Raw genomic sequence first — 25,973 nt, forward strand, 5'->3', positions numbered from 1 at the left:
GAATCTTTAATTCGCAGAGAGTCAAAGGTTTAATTTAGCCTTTAGGGTTTTGCTTTACTAGTTGTATGACATATGCGCCCTTAGCCTTAGTGATTAGGATGAATGAATGATTAGGACTTTTTGGTCAATTTGATTTATAACTTTTTTCGATTAGGGTAAAGAAGAATTATAATATAAATATCTATATATTTTATATATAAAATTATATATATATATATATTTATATTTATAAATAAATAATACAGGATTGGGTCGGGCCGGGCTCAGCCTGAGGCTTAAACCCAGACCCAACCTTCAGGCTGAAAAATCAGGGTTGGGTCTGGGCCAGTCTTAGGGCAGGTTTGGGCCTGCCTGGCATTTTTGACACCCCTAAGCCAAGCCCAAGAATGATTCCAAGTTTCCTACTCGAAAGACACACACTTTAAGTTGACCTCAGACGTGCCCGCCTGTCACCAACCAAGTTTATTCCTACTTGCGTAGTAGAGGTTCCCTGCTGTCACCCTTATATATATGTTTTGTCCCCATGAGAGAAGGATACAAACAGTATAAACAAAGACAAAATTCCAAAGAAGTAACCGTAGTCATGGCTTCTACTACGCAGTGCCCACCGTTCGGGTTCTCGGCGCAATACTATCATGTCGGCAACGATGGAAGCTGTGTCCGGCAGAGTAGCTTTTTTGAGGGTAACGTAGGTCTCAGTCAAGGAGTTGGGTATTCTGTCGTTTTGGGTTTCGGAGCTTTCTTTGCTGTCTTCACCTCTTTCCTGGTATGTACCAAACCTTTCATTCTTTGAGAACTTTTGAGGGTTGTTTCGAATTAGTTTGTATTCTCTACTCTTCATTAAATTGAGTTTTTGAATCAATAAAAATGAATTGTTTTGATAATGATCTGTTTCCTTTCACCCACGGTAAATGGGAAAAAGTCATTATTCACTGGTACTACTACCACAGTAGAATAAGCATCATTATGACTATAGGGGTATTTTCCATCTTATCTAATAAGGATAAAGTAATAATGATCATAGATGGATGTACTTTCCCTTCACCCAATGTGGAGGAAAAACTTTTTCCTTTCAGAAAAAAAAAAATGATGGTAAGGCTTAGTAGCATGTTTGGATGTGCGAATAAATCTGAATCCGTCAGGGTGAATCTGGTTTTGTTGTTCTGGTTGGCTTTGGATCATTGGGTGGTTTCCTCCATTGCTAGAATTTTGGAGCCCCGATAAGCTCCTTGAACAATGGGAGTATACGGTAGTAAACCGACATGTGGCAAATCTAGAGCAGCAACCTATTGTTGTATTTTTGTTTTTTAAGTTTACAAAAAAAAAAAGTAGTTTTGTTTTTTAATATAAAAATAGTGGGACCCATTTTTTCTTCCTTTCCCTTTCTCATTCTGAAAAGCTCCAATTTACGAGCAGAAGAAAAGGAAGAAACTCGAATCGAGCTGCTCGACGAACTGTCCAACTACACCCCCCGGTTCCCAACCCCCCACCCCACCCCTACTCTACCCTCACTCTCACCCTCACCCTCACCCTCACGCTCGCCTTCACTCTCCAATCCCCATTCTTTCTTCCTTGTCTATGATACCCGAGAACAGAACATAGATCCTGGGGATGAGAATGTTGATACAGCAAGTCTAAGACCCAAGAGACAAGTGCGGAAACCCAACTGGCTACAAGATTACCAAACTAACTAATCAGTCAATTGGTATAAGACAATAGAACTAAAGAAGCAAGTTATTGGAAGTTTAAAATAATCAAAACATACATTTGGTTTATACAGTTCTTGGAATTTGTCATTGTCTTGATATACCTAGTCTCATATTTGATTTATATTATTCTTAGAAATTATTATCTTATCTATACATAATTAAATTGCTCTTGATTTAGAAAAATGATTTTGTTCTCTAAGAGGTTTGACTGGTCAAATGATTTTATTTTTGCATGAGACTTTTTGTATTAGGTTGAACATAAAATCAGTTTTTCCAACAAATCTAAATTTGCTTAAATCTACTTTATATCGAAGGAGTTATGTTCTGGTCACTCTTTATTTGATGTGCACGAATGCTCTCAAAACCGCTTTGAATGGAAATATTTTTTTTTTATATATTACAACAAATGAATATTTTACCATATTAAGTTTTATTTAATTTTTAGATTTGAGAAAAACTCCAACATTAAAAAATTGAAAATTTCACCTACTACCAAAAATCTAGTTTTTATTCTTGAATTGGGTGGTTGACTTTTAATCCTTTTGGAATTTTAATGTTTAACTATTTTTATTGGATTCAAATAGGGGGTATTTTACTTTTTGATGAATAATATCTTAAGTAAAATTAAGAGTCTAAGGGCCTAAGGCGTTCAATACCACGAAGGGGGCAGTCACCTAGGCCCCAAAAAATCTGCCTTGATGCCTAGGCAACGTCTAGGCTTTGCCTTGACAACTATGATAAGGACCCCTCAAGTCAATGGACCAAACGTATACTGTTGATGAGAATTTTGGTCCAAAGAAAATGACAATAACACACATGCAAAATTCTAATGGGATCTAGTTCAAGGAAAATTATCTCCTCTACTTCCCTGCCCGACCCAGTTCCCTAGTTCCTCAAATAGGGAGGTGGTGGACCCCACCCGGGCAGAGTGTTCGGGCAAGGATAGGGTGGTCATTCCAGCCCCCCCTGTTAGAGGAACTGGGGAATTGAGCTGGGCAGGGAACTGGAGGGGATAAAGATCCTCTAGTTCAATGTACAGTATGTACACACAATATATATACTCGCACTTGTGCCATGGAATCTCCACTCCTAGGTATACACAGTGCGACAACCATATGAACGGATGTCTAGTCCCATTCCTAATCTTGAATAATTTTAAGTTAAAACCTAAGGACTACCAAGGCCTGTAATAAAAATCATGTAAATTAATTAATAAACTAAAATATTTAATTTAATTAATTGGGTCTTATGGACACACTTCCAACAAATTATATCATTCCATGTGCCGCCATTGGTAAGGCTTTAGAGATTCCCCCACACCGGCATCATGGAGAACCCTTCCCCAATAGTTATCTTAATAACTGAGAAAATTCTAGCAAAACATGCAGACCAAAGGAGGTGAGGGTGTTCATTGATAGTCTATCTTTTAATGGTAAAAAGATCTAGGTTAGTTCCATTATGCATCAATTTGGGCTGGAATTATAACTCTTATGATTTTAGTTATATGACTAATAGATAGTATTAAACCACTATTTTAACTGGCAGTTTAGATTATGATACGCCACAATTTGTACTTCAAATCTTGACCATACATGTGGACTCCCCACGATTCACAAAGGAAGGCACGTTGCAGGCGTGCTTGAAGACTCCCACACGCCTGGCGGTTATGAAGTTAGGCCCCACTATGGCAGTTACGTAACCACCAATAGAAGGTCCCACTTGTGTCAAGAATCGTGGAGATCCCGGGATTCACGGGAAAATCTCAACAGGAATGGGAGTTTCCTAAAACCTTGCACCCAGAAAAGACAACTATTGAAATAGCAAGGATCGCCCGAGATCCCATCGATCACTATAAATTAAGGGCTAGACCCTCATATAAAAAAAGAACTCAATTAGTAATATTCAATGTTCAATAAAGAGAGAAGCTTTCACAGTCCCATCTCCGTTATTCCCAATTCCATTTGGTTTCTCCATTAAGCATATCAGTTGTGCCACCGGTAGATTTCTCTCCGCCAGAAATCTTTGCACAACATTTGGAGCCGTCTGTGGGAAATGGGAACAAAGACCTGCAAAGATTCCATTATGACCAACACAAGAAACCAGTCGGGGATTACTCGATCCGCCTCCGCCGTCACTGCCGCAGTAGTGATTCCTCCTCCAGGACCTTCTGCCGCAGGTCAGGGAGGAGCCTTAGCCCTTTCGACCGCTTCCCGACAAGAACGTGAAAATCTCATTTTAGAAGATCAGGATCCACCGCGTCAGGAGGAGTCTCAGCCAAGACTCCCAGGGGACCCACCACGTTACGTAACAGTGGAACAATTCGATGCGATGCAGACCCACTGGGATGACAAGATAGAGCAGATATTGGAGATGCAGCGTGGTCTCCTACAGGGGATCCCCATACCCCCACCACCACCGTCGCGTGGAGAAAGATCTCATTCATCGGAGTAAAGGAGAACCATAGCAATGCCAACAACACCCGACAAAGGAATAAGGAGACACAGGGAAAAGCCAAGAATCAAGATTCACATATGACGAAGGTTGAGCAAGCCCTGAACGACAAGGTCTTGGAACTCCAAGATCAAATTCAAGAAGTCATAAGGGGAAAGAACTAAGCCTCGATTCATAACTTTCACTTCACTACGGACTTGGCATTCACGGATGAGGTTCGGTTTGAGCCCCTCCCAAAAGGGTTCAAGATGCCAACCATGGAGCAATATGCAGGCATCATGGATCTGGAGGATCACCTAGAAACTTTCAAGTCCCTCCTGTTCTTCCAAGGAGCTTCAGACGCTATTATGTGCAAGGCTTTCCCCTCTACCTTAAAGGGAGCGGCACGACAGTGGTTCTCTCGGCTCCCTCCACGGTCTCTCTCCAATTTCATAAATCTGGGTTGGGCCTTCTTGGCTCACTTTGTAAGCAGTAGAGTTCACAAGAAGACAGCAGCCAATCTTCTGGCCATAAAGAGCGCCCCGACAAATCCATTAGGGGTTTTCTTACGCGATTCAATAAAGAAACCTTGGATCAAATAGTGAAGTTCCAGGCGCTGCGTAGCAGAATCTGAGATGTCGAGTTGAAAAAGTCCTTAATCATGGACGAACCAGGAGACATGTATGAGTTATTTTCAAGATGTGAAAAGTATATCAACTTGGCCGAAGTTCTTGCGGCCGAGAAAGAAGATAAAACAGAGAAGAAAGCTCAGGAAAAGAAGGAGAAGCCCCGAGAAGTTGGCGCAAAACGCAATCGACACCGAGGTAAGCCCCATACCAAAAAGTACCCTGAGGGAGATAACGACCAAATTTGGTGGACCTGGCATGGGAGGAGAAACCATAAATTCCCAAAAGTAGCACGCTCGATCTGTATTGCAAGCCTAGGCGATAGTCAAAAGGAGGAGAACTGGTTATCCCATAACCTTCTTCGATGAAGATCTGGCAGATATTCAGACTCCCCATGATGATGCCTTAGTGATCAAGATGGTTATCGCCAACTATACGGTGGGAAGAATCCTGGTGGACAATGGGAGTTCAGCTGACATCCTATATTATGATGCATTTGAGAAGATGCTTCTGAAACCCGAGATCCTAAAAAGAGTGGAGTCTCTCCTAGACGGCTTCAATGGGGCCCCGGTACAGGTAGAAGGATCAATTGAGTTGCTGGTTACCGTGGGAACAGAACCCAAACTCTCTACGGTGATGATGAACTTCCTAGTGGTAAAGGTGAATTCCACGCACAATGGAATATTGAGGCACCCAGGACTCAATGCGCTGCAGGTGGTAGTCTCAACCCCACACCTAGTCATAAAATCCCCCATTGATCATGAGGTAGGGGAATGTCGAGGAAGCCAAGTGGCGGCCGGATGCTGCTATGAAGGATATTTGAGGACCAAAGGAAAGGAACCCCAAATGCATCTAATCCTCTTGGATGACAACCTAGATATCGGAGAGCAGGAGAGAAGTAAGCTAGCCGAGGAGTTGGTCCCTGTGGAAATAGTGGAAGGGGACGCCACGCGCACCGTCCAGGTAGGCGCAGGCCTAAACGGCGAAAGAAAATCCGTCCTCATAAACTTCTTAAGGATAAATGCAGACGTGTTTACCTGGTCTGCTACTGACATGCTCGGGATAGACAGGAAGATAGCCGAACACAAGCTCAGCGTATACCCCACTGCCAAGCCAGTGTTCCAGAAGAAAAGAACCTTTGCACCCGAGCGACAAGAAAAAGTGATCGAGGAGGTAACCAAGCTACTTGATGCCAGTTTTATCGAGGAGGCTATCTATCCAGAATGGCTTTCTAATGTTGTAATGGTGCCCAAGCCAAATGGCAAGTGGCGAATGTGTATTGACTTCACAGATTTGAATAAAGCCTATCCTAAAGACTACTACCCCTTGCCTCGTATTGATTTATTGATAGATGCCACGGCAGGGCATGAAATGCTTTCTTTCATGGATGCCTACTCAGGGTATAATCAGATCAGGATGTATGAACCTGATATTTTAAAAACCTCTTTTATTGCAGGGAGAGATATATACTGTTATATTTGCATGCCTTTCGGATTAAAGAATGCTGGAGCCTCCTACCAGCACTTGATAAATTACCTTTTTAGGCACCAAATAGGCAGCAATGTGGAAGTTTATATAGATGATATGCTGGTAAAAAGCTTGAAAGCACAAAATCACATTGCATATTTGAATGAGGCATTTTAGGTTTTAAGAGAAAGCAAGATGAGGTTAAACCCGGCCAAGTGCACCTTTGGGGTCACATCAAGAAAGTTCCTTGGTTTTATGGTCTCAAGAAGAGGGATTGAGGCAAATCCCACAAAGATTAAGGCTATACTAGAGATGCGTCCACCTGGGAGAGTTAAGGAATTATAAGAACTCATGGGAAGAATAGCCGCGCTCGAGAGATTTATCTCAACTTCGGGAGACCGATGTTTACCTTTCTTTAAGGCTCTCAAGATCCGACCAAAGGAACGTGAAACCAAAGGGGCCAAGCTCACCTTCGAAAGGACCAAAGAATGCCAAAAAGCCTTCACAGAGCTAAAGAGATATATGGTGCAGCCCCCTCTCCTATCAAAGCCAGAACCAGGGGACACATTGCAGCTGTACTTGGCCATCACAGTCATTGCAGTTAGCACGGTATTAGTCCAAGGAGACGGGCGCGCCCAAAAACCAATTTATTATGTCAGCAAGGTACTCCTAGACGCCAAGACTAGGTATAGTGGTGTGGAGAAACACGCCTACGCGTTGGTCACGGAGGCTTGAAAGTCAAGGCCATATTTCCAAGTTTACACTATTGAAGTAATCATCAACCTGCCTTTCAAGAAGATATTGGCCAAACCCAACCACTCAGGAAGGCTGGTAGCATGGTGCATAGAGTTGGGGGAATTCGACATCCATTACAAGCCCCAAACTGCCATAAAGGCACAGGCCCTAGCAGATTTTGTGGTGGAATGCACACTCCTTGAAGAAAAAATCCCCACCACCACGGAACCTGAAGAGGTGGTAAAAGGGTGGACACTGTATGTGGATGGTTCATCCAGCACACAAGGGTGTGGGGCAGGATTAATACTAACCAGCCCTGGAGGGTTCTTGGTGCAGTACGCCCTGAGATTCGAATTTCAGACAACCAATAATGGGGCCGAATATGAAGCCCTGATTGCAGGACTAAAACTGGCACAAAGTCTGATGGTAAAGCGTATCACCATCCACAGTGATTCCCAACTAATAGTTAATCAGGTCAAGGGGGAGTATGAGGCAAAAGAATCACGAATGGCCTAGTACCTGAGAAGAGTGCAGGACTTGATCACAAAATTCAGCCATTTTGAGATACTTCAGGTACCCAGGACACAAAATGCATCTGCAGATGCCCTCTCTAGGATAGCCACTTCGGATTTTTAAGACCTGGGCAGAACAGTGTACCTGGATGTGCTCGGTACTCCAAGTATAGAGCACACCGAGGTGGAACCTTGCTGGATGGACCCCTTAGTCAACTACCTTCAAGAGGGCGTACTGCCCAGCGACAAGGAAGAAGCAAAGAAAGTCAGAATGAGAGCAGCGAGGTACACGATGATAAGGGGAACACTATATAAAAAAGCATTTGCAATGCCCTATTTGAAGTGTCTCCGACCATCTGAGGCAGAGTATGTTCTTCGGGAGATACACACAAGCATTTGTGGACAACACTTGGGGGGCATAACACTCACCCATAAGGTCATTAGACAGGGATACTTTTGGCCATACCTCTACAAAGAAGCAATGAGTTTTGTCCACAAATGCCTAAAATGTCAGAAGTTCACACCCATCACGCTCCAACTAGCAATGGAGCTTACTTCAATCTCAAGCCCATTACCCTTTGTCCAGTGGGGAATGGATATACTGGGGCCCTTCCCCAAGGCATCGGGAGGCAGACAATTTGTGGTGGTGGCCATCGACTACTTCACCAAATGGGTAGAAGCGGAAGCTTTGGCAACAATCACCGCTTTAAAGGTTTGGAAATTCTTCTTCCATTCAGTCATCTATAGGTATGGAATCCCGAGGACCCTCATTACTGACAATGGAAAGCAGTTTGAGCAAAAGTTCAAGGAATTTAGTGACCAATATGAGATTCAGCTAAGGAAGACCTCAGTAGCTCACCTCCAATCCAATGGGCTGGTAGAAGCAATGAACAACTATTAGATGGGATCAAGAAAAAACTGGAAACAGCCAAAGGGTTGTGGGTGGAAGAATTGCCTAACATTCTGTGGGCATATCGGACAACCACGAGGTTGGCAACTGGTGAAACACCCTTCATGTTAACGTATGGAAAAAAAGCGGTGCTCCCAGTTGAGATAGGAGAAATCTCGCTACGGGTGCAACTCTATAATCTTGAGGTTAACGATGAGGAGCTAAAAATAAACTTAGATCTGTTGGAGGATATCAGAGAAATAGCTCGGGAAAAGAATGCAGTACACCAACAGTGGACAGCAAGCCACTACAACGCAAAGTTGAAACCTAGAAGGTTTCACCAGGGAGAACTGGTCCTGCGCAAGGTAAAAGCCTCAGACCCGAGATCCATGAAAAAATTATCACCCAATTGGGAAGGACCATATAAAATCTCCAAACAAGTAGCACTAGGAGCCTATCATTTGGAGACCCTGGAGGGGGCACCTATACCACGATCTTGGAATGCAGAGAACTTACGGAAATTTTATCAATAAAGGCCAGTTCCCTGTTATTTGAATTACCAGATTATCATTTGTTGAAATTTCAAGCCATGGCCAATGCAGACTCCAATGGTTGATCAAAAAGTTAATGGCAAGCATAATGATTCTCTGTAATATTACTGTTTTCATCACTAATGGTGTGCTAGCAATCAACGTAATGGTGAGTTGCACCATAGGGGCGTTTCCTCAAAGCAAAGGCGATGGTCATCCGACCATAATGGTGAGTTGCACCATAGGGGCGTTTCTCCAAGGCAAAGGCGATGGTCACCCGACCATAATGGTGAGTTACACCATAGGGGCGTTTCCCCAAAGTAAAGGCGATGGTCATCCGACCATAATGGTGAGTTGCACCATAGGGGCTTTTCACCAAAGCAAAGGCGATGGTCATCCGACCATAATGGTGAGTTGCACCATAGGGCGTTTCCCCAAAGCAAAGACGATGGTCATCGAGACCATAATGGTGAGTTGCACCATAGGGCGTGTCCCCAAAGTAAAGATGATGGTCACCCAACCATAATGGTGAGTTGCACCATAGGGGCGTTTCCCTAAAACAAAGGCGATGGTCATTCGACCATAATGGTGATTTACACCATAGGGGCGTTTCCCCAAAGCAAAGGCGATGGTCATCCGACCATAATGGTGAGTTGCACCATAGGGGCGTTTCCCCAAAGCAAAGACGATGGTCATCCGACCATAATGGTGAGTTGCACCATAGGGGCGTTTCCCCAAAGCAAAGATGATGGTCACCCGACCATAATGGTGAGTTGCACCATAGGAGCGTTTTCCCAAAACAAAGGCGATGGTCACCCGACTATACTGGTGAGTGGCACCATAGGGGTGTTTCCCCCAATCAAAGGAAGCGGCCATCCGATCATGAAGGAAAGCACTAAACGGGAATATAAGGCCAAGCAACACAAAGATGAAGTATGTAAAAACAAAATATACAAAGAAAATTGCTTGGATGACGAAAATTCTTTTATTAGCATTTCAGTCTACCAGTACAAGTATGCAATGATTTAAGTACAAGTTTACAAAGCCGTTACAACTTTCAAATACAAGTACACAGTAAAGTTTACAAGTACTCCAATGAAGCTGCGCTCGGTTTCAAAACAAGTCCTTCCAAAGGAGAAAACGCGGTAAACTAATTGGCCAACCACACCGACAGGAGAAAGCCAACTTTGTAAAATTTTTGGGCTCCCGAACAGAAGAAGGCTGATGAAACTTGAGCGCCGTGGGTTGCGAAGTGTGAGACAGGGGTAGCATTGACAACGGTATTACAATGATCGATACCGAGCTTGACACCAGTAAGGTAGCACCACCTGCGCCAAAGCAATCCCGAGAATCAAGAGGTAGCTGCTTTGCCAAATGGGATTCCCCATCAGTGCGCTGAAGCACCAAAATAGCCCTGTTACTACTCCTCTCATACCACAGGGAGTAAGGAGTCCGAAGAGCACTCGACATCTAACTAGCTTTTGGTCCCTCCAACGCACTGACAGATCCACACCACCGCCCACCAAATACGTTAATAGTGAAGCCGGCAGGAAGCAGCCTTCTCAAGATTCTCCACCTCTCTGATGCAACATTCCCTCTCCAAAGAGTCGGCAAAGGGAAGGCAAATAGAGAGGGACCATCACGGCTCGTTAACCCAAAGGACACTGAGTGTCGATTGATGATCGAAGCTGTGAAGGAAAATATCGATTGAAGATTGAAGCCGAAAGTAGCATTTCCAAAAAGGAAGACCTTCAGAAATATGCAACCTCTGCATCTAAGAAAACCACGGCAACCAAAACACCATAAGAAGCGCAGAGTTTCTATGGAATGGCAACGGGAAGATAACCCTGAAGAATCCATATCTTCCTGTGGAGCAAAAGTGTAAAGGTTGCTAGCCCTATTTATAGGGTAAAACGATGGTTCAAAGACAAAGGAGAATATTAAGGGAACAACTACCCCACTTAAGGGGAAGTTACTCTCAGGGCCACGTGTTCTAACCCCAATGGACTAACACTCCTCTAAAAATTAGAAGTGGTGCGATTACCTAGACGACGATTCAATTTCTTTACCAGTCCTATTAATGCTAAAGTATGTGGAAAATCAGTCAAACAAGGAAACAATAAATGTTAGCATAGGAAATCTTCAAAAAATCTCTGAAAAGTGGATTTGCGCCATAATGAGTATTTATGTCAGAGAGAAGGGCAAACGTCACCAGAAGCCAAAGGAAAAGAAATATTTGACAACTCAAGGAAAGAAAAGCCACATGGCGCCGATTCAATAAATACCAAGCATAAAGCAAAACCAGCCATATATACATCAAAGGGGGTAAAAAACCGTTGCCCGAGGCACAACGACAGCAGTTACAAGTGTGTGAGCTTGGGGCGAGGTGGATTAAGGGGCAAAGGCCCTGGAACATTCTGTGGAGGAGGAAAGAAAGGTATGGACAAAGTCAAGGGATCAAGCACAACCTCCCATACAGGAACACGAGGGTCAAATCCCAATCTCATCTTCCCCCAATTAAAATAGGGGGCAACCTCCCTCACTCGGTTATATAGGCGCTGAGCGCCTTCTAAAGCCTTATCTGCGCAGAAACATTTAAATGCGGCTGATTGAACCACGTGATTGATTGTAAGGTTTGCCGCGGCATATCTTTCAGCCCAGAGATAGTCGCTCACATTTTCCATAATATCCCGAGCAAACTCCAACCTAGCCAGTAGATCTTTCTCCTAGCGGTCAAGGGACTTGTGATCTTTCAATTCTGCTTCCAACTGAGAATTACGCTTCCTCAGTATAGCATTGGCTCTGTCATATACTTCTATCCGAGAATACAACTCCTTCTCAAGCTCTGAAGCCTCCCAAGCCACGACATCGGACAAGGGAGGATGATCCTAGGAAAAAAAGGGGAAAGGAGTCATGGTCGGATATGCAACTAGGCAGAAATCCAAAACAACAAATAAGACCTGTGGCCATCTTCCATTAATCAAGAAGCAGGGAATTACATTAAAAAAAAAAACAAAAATAAAGAGAGAGCAACAATGCAATGACATCTGATGGAATCAAGAGATTAAACCGTAGAGGCATCTACAGCATCTTCAGGGCTCAAGAGGGCAGCTGGCATGGTCGACGAGGTCGAGGGAGGATTCTCCTCTCCCTGCTCAACACTCTGCACAACATTTTGCTCGAGGGCTATCTCAGAAGGAGCAGAAGTCATAATTTGTCCGGTTCCACTAGCAGTAGCTCCTCCTGGGCTGACCAAAAAACTTTGCCCACCGGCCTCGTTGGAAGGCACTTGAGGAATCACAAAAGAAGAAGAACGAGGGATGTCCAATTTTCCAACCGAAGAGGCAGGCTTGTAGGCACCCGACTCTAACCGCTCAAGCATATACTCCACTTCGGATATCCCCTCGAAGTTGAAATCTGGTTGTTTCTCCTTCACTCGAAACCAGATGGAGTAAGCTGTCTTCAGCTTAGCAAGAGAAGCCATCGACATGTGGTGAACCTTGCAAGTTTTAGATTTAAGATTTCATTGAGGGCCCTGGTCCCGACATCATTAACTTGAGCCCTCAGACTATCAAGATCCTCTTACAGATTACGGAGCAGTTGTTTCTTCTCCAGCTTCTTTTTATCTTCCCATAAGATGTCACGGAAGATTGGGCTTGCTTCTTCGCCTCCCTCAGACTCTCCTGAGCTGCCTCCAGCGCTTTCACTGCAGAATCTCTCTGCCCTCAAAGTGGTCAACTGGGTGTTTAGAAGCGAGACCCGTTCATCGTTGTACTGGGCAGCCTTCCTCAACTCCGTTATTACATTCTCGGATTCTTGATACACCGAGGCGACTTTCCTCTTCTGCTCCACCAACTCTGAAGCAAAAGCCAAAGTCTGAAAGGAAGAACGGAATGAGAATCAGCAAGCAAGGAGAAACAAACAGGAGTACAGACCGAGAACAGAATGTCACCTCATAGGCCCAAGCAAGAGTGGATTTCTCCAATGTCTCATCAGACATCTCAGAAAGCCAGTCCTGGTCCACTGGGGCAACGCAATTCAGTGCCATATTCTCGGCAGCCGCGATATTGCCAATCACCTTCTGGTCGTTACTGATGGACCATCGGGGAACGAACACATACAGATTAGCCTTTGGCCTTGGCCTTGTCCTTGTTGGTATTGCCAGGAGGAGGAAGGCCTTTATGGATCACGGAGGACCCCTCCTCCCGAGACACCAACCCCGGGTTAGAAGTCTTCTCCTTACCCGAGGAAGCCTCCACAATTTTTGAACCTCGGATAGGCGCGGGGGGAAGCTTGAACGATCCCTTCTTCAGGAAATCCTTGCCCAGCTCGGTGGAGGACGCTTTTCTCTTCCTGCTCTTATCCGAGGGGGCCACAACTTTGTCCCCGACAACTTGAAGGTCCTCCTTCTCTATAAATGACGCGAGGGAATCCAAAGGAAACTCCACTGCAACCAACAAAAAGAAAGTATCAAGCAAAGGAAAGGTTATAATACAACCTGGGACACCCTGAAAAGGGGAAAAGAGGAATTTCCAAAATGCTCACCCCACTCTAGCTCGCCTACATCCTGGAGATCGATAACCACTGCCTTGATGCGACTACTATTAGCTATCATCTTTTCCAGAGTCACCTGATCCTCGGAGTCCAAGGGTGGAATTTTATTCGTAGCTGTGGTATCAGGGTAATTCCACTTGGTGGGACACTTAGGCCCCTCATAGACTGCCTAGAAAAACCTTTGCTTCTAACCATGGTTGGACGAAGGAAGAGAACCCACTACCGGTACACCGCATTGGCGAAAATAATACCATCCGAGATGACCACTATTTTGATTTAATGTAAAGCACCTGATGAAGAGGGCAACGGAAGGACATCTCTCCAATCGAAAGCACTTGATTAAAAAGGTTCCCACACATCTCCAACCGTTGGAAACTAGTTGGCTGGGAGCTATCTTATAATGCCTGAGAAGTCGGCCCACAAAAGGAGAAAGGGGATATTGGAGCCCTGCTTCAAAGGCGTCAAGAATAAGCCCCACCTCCCGAGGTCGGGGCTGACTCAGTTTATCTTCGGGAGATGGAACTCTAAGAACAACCTCCTCTAGAATCACATAGACATGTCGGATCTCCAAAAGATTATAGTCAGTAAGAATGGAGGGAATCTCATCGACCCCTTTCCCAATAGTAGGGTCCTATTGCGGTTGTTGAACTCGATAACCCTTCCTACCTAGCCGTTTCATGGACTTAAGGCTAGAGGTGCCAGCAAACACACCCGTGGAGCTCCGAGGAACAAAGGCCTAAATAGAACTTGCGCCTCCAACTAGAGGCGATCGAGGGGAGATTCCCTGGTTTCCTTCTTGGGTAACCCTGTGGAATAATCTCTCACCCTCATCTAATAGGGATTCTACTTCTGAGTCATCTTTGGAAGAAGAACTTCTCTTGGATTTCCCCATCTCGAACAAATACAAAAAGGAAGAAAAAAGGAATACAGATATAAAAGAAGAGGAGAAGGAGAGAAAAGCACTTACTTGGAACGAAGAAGATTGCGATTGAAGGAAATAGGAAGGCACAGAAAGATGCTGGGGCAGAACTCGAAGAAGTATCTTTGACAGAGAAGCTTGAAGACAATGAGATGAGAAAACTAAGGAAGGCTGAAACATTTTATACCCTTGGGGACACCCTCGTAACTCCCGTTAGATACAAATGCACAATCATTTTCAACGGACCAGATGACAGGGAGAGGAAAGGACCTAGACCTTGAAGGAAGGGCATCATCATCAAAGAACACCGAGAGAGTAAGGGATTTAAAAAATTAAACTTTATGACATCCCATCAATCTCCCCTCAAAAAGTGCGAAAAATGATAGATATTTCGCTCCCATGTTCTAATAGCGGCTAGTGGCGGCGCATGTATATATGACCCATGAAGGGTAAAGATGTCCAACAGAGAAAGAATCATCTCCAACTAGGCCTGGCCCCATGTTAGCCAGACCCAGACCAGCCATCCGAGCTCCTAGCAGTTTGTGAAGGCCCATCGACGATGCATATCAAGTTACTCCCTACACCTCAACCGAGGTAAAGGGGGAGTAAAGGGAGTATGGGGCAAATGATACGGCATACTTTTTACTTCAAATCTTGACCGTACAAGTGGACTCCCCACGATTCACAAAGGAAGGCAAGTTGCAGGCGTGCTTGAAGACTCCCACACGCTTGGCGGTTATGAAGTTAGGCCCCACTATGGCAGTTACGTAACCACCAAGAGAAGGTCCTACTTGCGTCAAGAATCATGGAGATCCCAAGATTCACGGGGGAATCTCAACAGGAATGGGAGTTTCCTAAAACCATGCACCCAGAAAAGGCAACTATTGAAATAGCAAGGATCGCCCGAGATCCCATCGATCACTATAAATTAAGGGCTAGACCCTCATGTAAAAAAAGAACTCAATTAGTAATATTCAGTGTTCAATAAAGAGAGAAGCTTTCACAGTCCCATCTCCGTTATTCCCAATTCCATCCGGTTTCTCTATTAAGCATATCAGTTGTGCCACCGGTAGATTTCTCTCTGGCAGAAATCTTTGCACAACAGATTACATCAATGATAAGCATCTTTATATTTTGTGGACTTCAGTAAATCACTTGGTTCCCTTGAAAGTCCACAAAGTATAAAGATGCTTATCAGTAATGTAATTTAAAATTACCATATCGCTTAGCAGCCCTTCATTAAACTAATAACCGCCTCAAGTTACTGCCTTTTGCTACACCAAGGACTTGATTTTGGCAAATCCAAAAACTAGTGCAGACTGAACAGTTAGGCAGATAAGTCGTCCAACAAATCGCATGTATTGATGTTTATCTGCAAATTCTCTATCATCACAAGCTCCATGTTTCAAATGAGGATCCATAGGAGTATCTATAGGCTTAGAGCCCAACACCCTAGTCTTAGATAGAAGATCAAAGACATACTACCTCTGAGACAGACTGATTCCCTCAATACTACAAATAAGTTCAATATATAAAAAATATTTAAGCACTTCCAAATCTGTCATTTGAAAGTGTCTATGAAAATACACCTTGACTCTTCAACCTAGAAAATCTTCAACAAATATAATAACATCATCTACATACACAACCAAAATAACCACATTGGAGTCACATCTACGAATAAATACAGAATGAATAAAGAAGCACTGTGTAAACCCATAACCACCGATGACCATATTGAATTTGTTGAACCAAGCATGAGGAGACTGTTTAAACTCATAAATAGCATTCTGAAGATGAAAAACCATTGACAGCCCAGCTAATTGCTCCATATATAGCCTCCTTAAGATCACCACAAAGAAAAAGCATTTTTTGATATCAAGTTGAAACAAAAGCAAGTCAAGAGTAACAAACAAGGATATCAGTACAGGAACAGAGTTACGACAAGTTGCTGGAGAGAATGACTCAAAATAGTCAATGCCATACATTTGAATATATCCTTTGACAGCCAAGCAAGCTTTTAGTCGCTCAACAGAACCATCTGGTAAGTGCTTGACAATGTACACCCAATGACACGGCACAAGTTCCTTCGCTGGGGTAGTCGGTAAGAGACCATGTCCTATATTCTAACAAAGCATTCATCTCCACATTCATAGAATTGTTTTAACTAGGATGTAACAATGCTTCCAGGTATTTAGTAGGCACATACACAGTAGATAAAGAAAAAGCAAAATTATGAAGTAAAAGTGGAAGGTGGGAAACTAAAACAAATTTAAAAATAGGATAGGTAATATTAGATTTTTTTAGTACAAGCTTGAATACATTTATGAAGAGAGACTGGAAAGCCAGTGGAGATCAGCAAGAACTGTTGAAGTGGACTTGAAATGGTGCTTGTATAGTTATAGTACGGAGTTGGTAAGAGAAATAGGTACAGGAATAAGTGCCAGATCAAGAAGATTATTATTCAACTGATGACTTTCAACAGAAAATTATGGTGTACTAAGCAATGATAAAATGTTGACATGTAACAGGATCATCACATCGGCAGCCTTTTTGAGTGTGAGCATACCCGAGGAAATTCTGTTGTAGTAATCCAAATAAAGATGATTTGGGAAAAACCACATAAAAGGGATATAAGTTGTCAAGGATAGCAGATGGCATGTGATAAATTAAATTGCATGCAATTAAAGCAACATCACTCAAATAAAACGCGGGAACGTGCATATAAACATAAGAGATCGAGCAACTTCCAACAAATGCCAATTTTTCCTCTTAGCTACAACACTGTTGATGAGTATATGGACAACTAGTTTGATGTGTTATCCTATGATCAGAACAAAATTTAGATATTTCTCGTTTAGTATACTTAAGAGAATTTTCAGAGCAAAAAAATTTTATTGACACACATAACTTAGTCTTTATTTCATTATAAAATTACTTAAAATAGACATGATAGATTTAGTAGATATAACAAAGTCATTCGATAGTGATAATCAACAAGAAAAATAAAGAGAAACTTCGAGAGACATTCGAGAAGGGAACAAAGTATGTTGATGCTTTCTAAGGTCACATGCCTCCCACTTAAGTTGAGAGATATGCTTGCAACTAGGAACCATATGTTGGACTTTAGAAAGATAAATATGTCCTAATCGGTATTCCCACTAGAGAGGGAAATATACACTTGAAGCAGTAGAAAAAGTAGGGGCGACATTGTCGAAGTAATATAAACTACCATTTTCATGGCCTCCACCTTAAATCATCTTCCTAGTCTAGAGGTCTTGAAAAACATAACAAGTAGACTAAAATGTGTCTGAATAGTTAAAGAATTTAATTAATTGACTAACAGAAATAAGAATTAAGGGTAAGTTAGGAACACGAAGAACTGATTTTGACATAAGAAGAGAAGATTAAGTAACATAACATGAGGCGAAGACCTGAGTAGATGAGAGTCATCATCAAGTATGACTTTAGAAGGGTGATTAATCTTCTAAAGTGAAGAGAGTGAATGGGACTTACCACTCATGTGAGAAGTTGTACCAGAGTCAATAACCTATAGTGTAGAAGAAGAAGAGGCAACGAGTGCGCCAATACCTGAATGTCTTCAACTGCCGAAAAGTAGTGTGGAGAACTAGTAAGAATTGTGCCTGCCATCCAATTCGTGACGCATGGCGATATTACTCTACCACTCTATAAATGGAGGCTCGATAAGTGTCGTCACTTCATCAAATTCAAATCAAAGAAATTTAGTACTAGCATGTATGGCTTCTCCTTACAACTCTTCCTTTCCTCTTCTTGTGCCCTTTCCTATGGGCCACGTCCTTTACTCTATTACCTTCTATTCGAACTCTGACACTTCTCTTTTACCCTTACACTTCTCACTGTGAAACTTCTATCTCACTCCCTCACTCCTGACATCCCTTAACTTTGGCAAGGTACCAGTTATGTGAGAAGTTGTACCAGAGTCAATAACCCATAGTGTAGAAGAAGAAGTGGCAACAAGTGCGCCAATACCTGAATGAGCACTGGTAGAAATGGACATAGAAGCAGATGCCTCAACTTGTTGAATATGATTAAATAATTGATTAACTTTATCGCTTAATTGACTACCTCTAGAGTTAGAATCCAAATTGATGTCGAAGGATGAACATGCAATAGAATTATGATCAGATGTAATAATAGTAGCAGACAATTATTAAGCCTACTTAGGTTTACCATGCTTCGCCTAATATGTATCAACAATGTGATTCATCTTTCCATAGTGATTGCATTAATGCATACCTTAGTGGTTGTTTTCTGGCGTGACCACAACCACAACCTCGGCCTCCCCCTGAACGATGACCTCTTCTTGAAATGCCAGAACCACAACCGCAACCCCCATTATTTGAAATAAGAGTTGAATTATCTTTAGATGAGGTTGACTCACATTTGGTGAAGGAAGGAGACACAGTATGTTGGATCCAACAAAATGCTTCATTCAAGTATGGTATCTTCTCGCTTGCAAGGATTTGTCTTTTCAAAGGTTGAATGTCAAAGTCCAATCGAGACAAAGCATTAGCAAACAAAAATTCAGCATGTTAAGATTCAAGGATGTGTAGAGAAAGGTTGGCATACATTGAATTCTTCCCACATGCCTTTAAAGGAGCTATGGTAGTCATTAATGGATTTGCTATTCTGCTTAAAAGAGAAGAACTTTTTTTATATAAGTCATATACTCTGAACATATTCCTATCTTTGGACTAGATTTCTTTGAGGTCATCCCAAACCCCCTTTGCTATGGTGTGAAACATCACATTGGCAGCCATAAAAGGCTCCATACTATCCCACAACCAACAAAGTATTGTGGCATTCTCTATTGTCCAATATTGATACTCAGCAGACGTCATAGGAGGTGGTGCCCTAGTCAGATAATCCATTTTTCACTTGGCAGTGATATAAACTCTAACAACCTATGTCTAGCTAGAGTAAATAATTTGTTGCTCTGTTGAGTTTGATAGAAGTGATTTGGACATGGATAGAGTCCATGGGGGAGGTTTGAATCAGCCATTAGAGAAGAAGAATACCATATATAGCCAATGAATAAACCAACAGACAATTATCAATAGACAATCACAATGGAGATTAAATAGCAGTTAGTGACAGCGGCAGCAACACCAATAGGGAGATAGATTATCTCAGAACTAATTGGTAACAAGCAACTTGGATAACCTTTTCTGATAGATTTCAAATATGAAAAGATATAGTTATCAACTATGGGAGGAAAACTCTACAATATTAAAAAATTCTGAAGAAGAAATAAGAACTAACAACAATATATGGAGATTCAAAAATCATAAACCCAGACTATGGGTGATTTCAGAAATTTGAACCTCAAGGTGTCAAATTAACACTAAACCAATGTTGAAGGGCCATTCAGATGCTTTAATACTGCTCAAAAATATCAGACAAGACTAATGGTATGATCTCTAATAATCTCAGTCAAATCTATCGAGAAAATTCAGAAAAACAGAGCATTGCCAGCCCCTTGGAGAAATTTAATAACATAATATCAGAGACTTGGATAATCCTCAAATAGGAATTGAAGGTGCTTACCATAAGGGCCAACAAAGCTCTAAAATATCAGTTTGATCTACACATCTGAATTTTGCCAAAATGAACACCAAAAAACAAGAGTCCCATCAGCCCTTATGTAGATAAAAATCGATTATTATAGATGAATAACTCATTTGGAAACCCATAAATTAGGTAGTATATGCAAGAACCTATTTTATCTTCATATAATCTTCAACTAGAGCCTCATATTGTATGTATGGCAGCATAGCTCGCTGCAACCACAAGGAAAATTCTCTAAGAGACTATCAAAACCAAGATAGAAGATGAAGCAATGATTAAAATCGCTCTGATACCATCTAGTAGCAGAAAAACTTGTAAGTAGTACTTACAAATATTAAGAATAGAAAGAGAGAGGAGGAAAAGAAAAGAGAGAGAAGACGAGATTGAAGGAGAGAAAGATAACACCTAGAGCCATGGCAGGATTCATAGTGAATCCTACTGTGGCCCAGGGCAGTTACTTATATTGTCATTAAACAAAGAGTCTAACTAGGAGTTAAGTACATAGACCCAAAGACAAAGAAAGACATAATACTATAAGATTCTACTAGTCCAAACATAACCAAAAGCTACTGGCTAATAAGACTAATATCGTCACAAGAAGGAAGGGCGACTCCTTGTGGTAAACATTTAACATAATTGAACTTAGAGATCATGCTTCTTCCCATTCAAAATTGTTCTCTCTTTTGTTAATGTCAAGTGTCTATTCTATGTTATTTTTTAATATTGTATCTTCTATAATTAGGTATGGCTTGAGAAGCAATATGTGGGGGCACAACACACATCTGAATGGTTCAATACTGCAGGAAGAAGTGTTAAAACAGGACTCATTGCTAGTGTAATCGTATCTCAGGTAACATGCTTCTCTTTTGGTTTCTAACTATGGCTAAGTTGGATTAAATTACTGTAGGAACTCACATTTTTTGGTATTTGGATTTGTAAAGTGGACTTGGGCTGCCACAATCTTGCAAAGCTCCAATATCACCTGGGAGTATGGTGTTAGTGGTCCTTTCTGGTATGCAAGTGGTGCCTCCATTCAGGTCTGTTACACAATCTTATGTTGGATACATTGAAACAATTAAATCATTTTCTTCTTTCATAGGGATAATAGAAAAAATGCAACTAATGTCTTACTCTGTTCTACAAAATAGGTACTCTTGTTTGGTGTTATGGCTATAGAGATCAAAAGAAAGGCTCCTAATGCTCATACGGTCTGTGAGGTTGTAAAGGCCCGGTAAGTTTTATATAGATGCCTTGCATGACGTGGTAGATAATTACCAAATGATAATTAGTTTCAACTGCTCTTACATGATAAATTTGGCACTCTGTTATTGTGATTGTAATCTCTCCCTCCCTCTTTCAGATGGGGGACTAAAGCTCATATTGTCTTCCTTTGCTTCTGCTTCATGACAAATATTATTGTAACGGCCATGCTTCTTCTTGGTGGTTCTGCGGTTGTCAATGCGCTTACTGGGGTCAATATTTATGCTGCAAGCTTTCTAATTCCTATTGGTGTCATAGTCTACACATTGGCTGGGGGACTAAAAGCTACTTTCTTGGCCAGCTATATACATTCTGTTCTAGGTACAAAATATTTGGACTTGTTGCAATCTCTGATGTGTTAAGGTTATAAGATTAATTGAAATCAAAGGCCTATAATTTTGTTCTGTATTGTTTGAGGTTTCATAAAATTAATTCGTGATACACTGTTGTTAGTGCATGTGATTTTGGTCATTTTTGTATACCTGGTTTACACGGCAAGTAGCAAGTTGGGTAGTCCGAAAGTTGTCTACAATCATCTCTTGGAAGTTGCCAACAAATCAAGAATATGTCAAGAGCCAATTTCTCATGCTGGACAGGCCTGTGGACCTATTGGTGGGAACTACAAAGGATCCTACCTAACAATGTTAAGTTCAGGTGGCCTTGTTTTTGGAATTATCAACGTCATTGGCAACTTTGGCACTGTCTTTGTGGACAATGTAAGTTCTATTAGTTTTTATGGAGATAATTTCTCGATGTCTGCTACAGAAATTTTGAAAAAACTAAGGTTGACCCTAGCTTTATTTTCATATCACAATCTCAGTACATCAATTCATTTGTTTATGTAGGCGACTAGTCAATCCATTGTTCACTTTTATCTTCTTGTAACTGCTTATATTTTCCATTTTTGGTACCTTAGGGGTATTGGATGAGTGCCATTGCTGCACGACCTTCATCAACTCACAAGGGCTACTTGCTGGGTGGCTTGGTTTGGTTTGCCGTACCTTTCTCTTTGGCAACATCACTGGGTTTAGGAGCTGTAGCTCTTGATCTACCACTAACACAAAGTGAGGCCGGTCGTGGACTTGTTCCTCCTGCTATAGCTATAGCTTTGATGGGAAAAACAGGATCTATTCTACTTCTTACTATGCTTTTTATGTGAGTATCACTTCCCTTCACTGATTTGTTGTTTAATTCCTTCATTTTCACATCTCATAGATTTCTTAGACTTCAGAGAACTATAAAATCTTGGGTAGAGGAAAATGGAGGACAAGTATTTCATGGGAATACAATTTTTTTTCCCTGATATATTGTTTGTTTCTTCACTCCTTTCAATTACCATTACACAACCTCTTTTCATGAAATGCAAAGATTCTTGCTTTATTTCCCTCTTCAATAGATAGAATTCTTAGATACAGTGTACAAGTGATTCTTCCCAATTCAATGTTCCAGATGTATGCGACGGTGGGTTAGAAGAAAGGTATAATATTATCAAAAAAAATATGATGGGATGTTTTTAGAATTAGTGACAACATAAATGAGCTTGACGTGTCTTATCCTACAAGAAAATATCTAAAAAAGGATCAAACTCCCACTGGATGATTAATATGTTCTATGCATAGATGTAATCCAGGCAATGAAACAGAGGTTCACATGTGCTTTATGAAATTTATGTTATGTTTTCAGGGCTGTGACATCTGCTGGCAGTGCTGAGCTAATTGCTGTTTCTTCCTTGTGTACATATGACATATACCGAACCTATATCAATCCAAATGCAACTGGAAAGCAAATTCTGAATGTTTCGAGGGTTGTCATTCTGGCATTTGGATGTTTCATGGGAGTGCTTGCAGTGATACTGAATCTGGTAGGAGTTTCATTGGGTTGGATGTTTCTAGCCATGGGAGTTTTAATTGGTTCTGCTGTTATCCCTATAGCTTTCATGCTTCTATGGAGGAAGGCAAACTCATCAGGTGCTATTGTTGGAACAATCAGTGGCTGCATTCTTGGGATTATCACGTGGCTAGCAGTGGCAAAAATAGAGTATGGGCGAGTAAATCTTAACACAACCGGCAGGAATGCACCAATGCTTGCTGGAAACGTTGTCTCTATACTGACTGGTGGAGCTATCCATACTGTATTTAGTCTACTGTGGCCACAAAATTATGATTGGGAGAGCACCAAGCAGATAACTATGGTCGAAAAGGATATGAACGATTCGCCGGATGAAGAATTCAAGGAGGAAAAGCTGAAAAGAGCAAAAGCTTGGATATCGAAATGGGGTATCTGTTTCACTGTTGTGATTTTGATACTGTGGCCTGTTCTCTCTATTCCGGCAAGTAAGTTCATCAATAACTTCTTTCTAGTAGGTGTAGCTACTTGGATGAATTATCAACAGGCTTTCAAGACATTCCTAATACTATGTTTGGATTGTTTAATTAATCAGAGGAGATTCTGAGGGGTTTCTAATTCTCCAGAGTAATTCTGACCACAAACATGTTTGGTCCAATTAATTAATTAATTCTTTGAACGGTTTCCAGGAAGAATCACTCTAAAATATAAGAAGTGATACCAAAGAGAGTCTTGGACTCTCAGACGGCCACAACAATAACTTGTTCTCCTATTTTTTTGGAGATCAAAGTTTTTCATTTTAGATGGATTTTTATTTTCCATTGGTCATGGCAATCAGATCAGGTCAAAAATAAAATAAAGTCCTTCGATGCCTGATTGACCTGACCTGATCCAACATACATCATATCTTCATATCTTTCCTAGCAGTTTGGATTCTAAGAGGACCAAACAGAGCTTACACTAAAACTTATCCTTTGCACATGGATTAGTTGGCTTTGTGATGTAGGTCAAAACATGAAGAAAAAGAAAAGACCAAAACACTGTTCACATTACTGTTCATGGTACCGTTCACATGAACAGTGTCACAACCCCATATTTGCCTTGGTGGGAATATTACAAGGAGATCTTGTGGGGCTCAAGACTAGATTGCATGAAAGCTTTATTAGAAGAGTCAATTTTTTCTACGCATGGGGGATTTAGGAGGTCAGTTTTTTTTTTTTTTTTTTTTTTTTTCTATTTTGGAATTAATCTCTTAGATATTTTGTGGTTGTCTATTATGCAACCTTAGCTCAGTTTAGTTTCTAATTTTAGATTTAGAAAGTAGGTTTAGATTTTATTTAGAAGTTTATATTCTCTTAAGTTTTTATTTCTGTCCTTTGTATCCTTTTAGTTAGATTTAGTTTCTATTTTTGTTTGGTTTCTATTTTGTAATCCTTCCAATAGCCAAAAGGGAGTTACTATTTTGTAACCATGCTTTAATTATAAATAAGTGTACGAGGCTGAGTAGAAAAAGAGATATGGATTGAAGAGAAAAGAGCTATGGTTGAAGCTGTGAGACATGGCAACGTTGAGAGACCGTGGGTGAGAGGCCCTGGGTGAGAGGATAATGGGCTGAGAGAGCTGATCCTATCCCCCTTCTGTTTCCCTTTCTTCTTCTTTTCCTTATCTTTTATGTTCTCCTTCATATTTACAGGTAGTAATAAAAAAATAGAGTTTCAGTTATTTAAATTTTGTTCCTTTTATTGTATTGATTCTGCTACAACCGATCTCCCAATAGTTTCCCTGATTCAAGATTGACTTTGAGTTACTTTTACATTATAGATTATGTATGCTTTTCCATAGAATTCTGCAAGATATATTGTCCTAAATCTATCTCTCTTTTGCAGGAGAGTTCAGCTTGGGATACTTCACATTTTGGGCTGTCATTGCAATAGCCTGGGGTACCATTGGATCAGTTGTGATTATTGCTTTGCCTTTGATCGAAAGCAGGGAAACAATAAAAAATGTTTTGATTGGAATATTTACAAATGCCATTCACAATGAAAAGATTAAAGAATTGAATTCCAAAATAGGTGAAATCACGTTAGCGGAAACCAGAGGCTGAAGGAATGTACTTATATTAGAGAAAGAGAAGACAATGAAACATGAAAAATAGGGCGAAGAATTCATTCTGTTTCATCAAAGCCACAATAGTCTTCTCATCTAAACTATTGTCAATGATACATGGAAGCTTAGATTTCTGTTCAGATTTCCAGCAAATGTTGTTCCTTGTGTTGTACCTTGTTCTTGTAAATAAGGATATGTGCTCAGGGGTATAACCTTAATGATCAATGTTAAACTTCTCTTCTAGCCTTGTAACCCGAGCCTTTGTTGTTGCTCAATGGAAGCAGAAAATCATGATGGGTTAAAGCCTCATAGCCTAAGTAAAAAAAGTTTCAGTGGGATGAATCTTTTGTTAAAAAATGGGTAAACACCCATGTGATAATAGTCACTCACATTTGGTGTCTCTAATGTCTTTGGTTCAACCCTTTCCAAGACTTCATATCTATCCCTTACGGATTGAGTCGTTGCCTAGATTATGGTCTAGGACCCATCGATATGAGTTCATGCATGGCTCCAATAGGGATTGATCAAACCATAGATTGGTTACAAGTCAGAGCACAATTTGAGGGAAGTGTAAGACAACTACTCTGCTTGACTTAGTAGCTAGACTTCTTAGATGATCGATGTTTCAATATAATGGAATGATATTGTTAGGATTTTGGGTAGCATCCAAATCCCACGCCCACTAGGGGTCGGATTTGAGTGCAACCCAAATCCCATGCCCACTAGGGATTGGGTAGGGCCCATCCACTTGAGGGTTGGAACCCTAACCAAATCCCTTTCC

General features: G+C 41.3%; 1 protein-coding gene across 1 annotated transcript; it reads left to right on the top strand.

Annotated features, from left to right (window-relative positions):
• The first annotated feature begins 556 nt into the window (after nt 1–556).
• On the top strand, nt 557–25,338 carry LOC122639581 (urea-proton symporter DUR3-like). Its single transcript, XM_043832449.1, has 9 exons — nt 557–766; nt 20,724–20,831; nt 20,923–21,018; nt 21,130–21,212; nt 21,342–21,562; nt 21,695–21,957; nt 22,158–22,396; nt 22,925–23,574; nt 24,973–25,338. Exons 1-9 carry the CDS (start codon nt 584–586, stop codon nt 25,188–25,190), a joined length of 2,061 nt encoding a protein of 686 aa, XP_043688384.1. The 5' UTR covers nt 557–583; the 3' UTR covers nt 25,191–25,338.
• Nucleotides 25,339–25,973: the final 635 nt, after the last annotated feature.

Source organism: Telopea speciosissima, chromosome 9 (assembly GCF_018873765.1).
Source record: "Telopea speciosissima isolate NSW1024214 ecotype Mountain lineage chromosome 9, Tspe_v1, whole genome shotgun sequence".
Lineage (NCBI taxonomy): Eukaryota > Viridiplantae > Streptophyta > Magnoliopsida > Proteales > Proteaceae > Telopea > Telopea speciosissima.

Bases quoted from the DNA above. Each gene is read 5' to 3' on its own strand.
- LOC122639581 (XM_043832449.1), top strand. From the start codon at position 584: ATGGCTTCTACTACGCAGTGCCCACCGTTCGGGTTCTCGGCGCAATAC. The intron at 21,213-21,341 runs GTAAGTTTTATA...TCCCTCTTTCAG, and splicing joins TGTGAGGTTGTAAAGGCCCG to ATGGGGGACTAAAGCTCATA. The intron at 21,563-21,694 runs GTACAAAATATT...CACTGTTGTTAG, and splicing joins CTATATACATTCTGTTCTAG to TGCATGTGATTTTGGTCATT.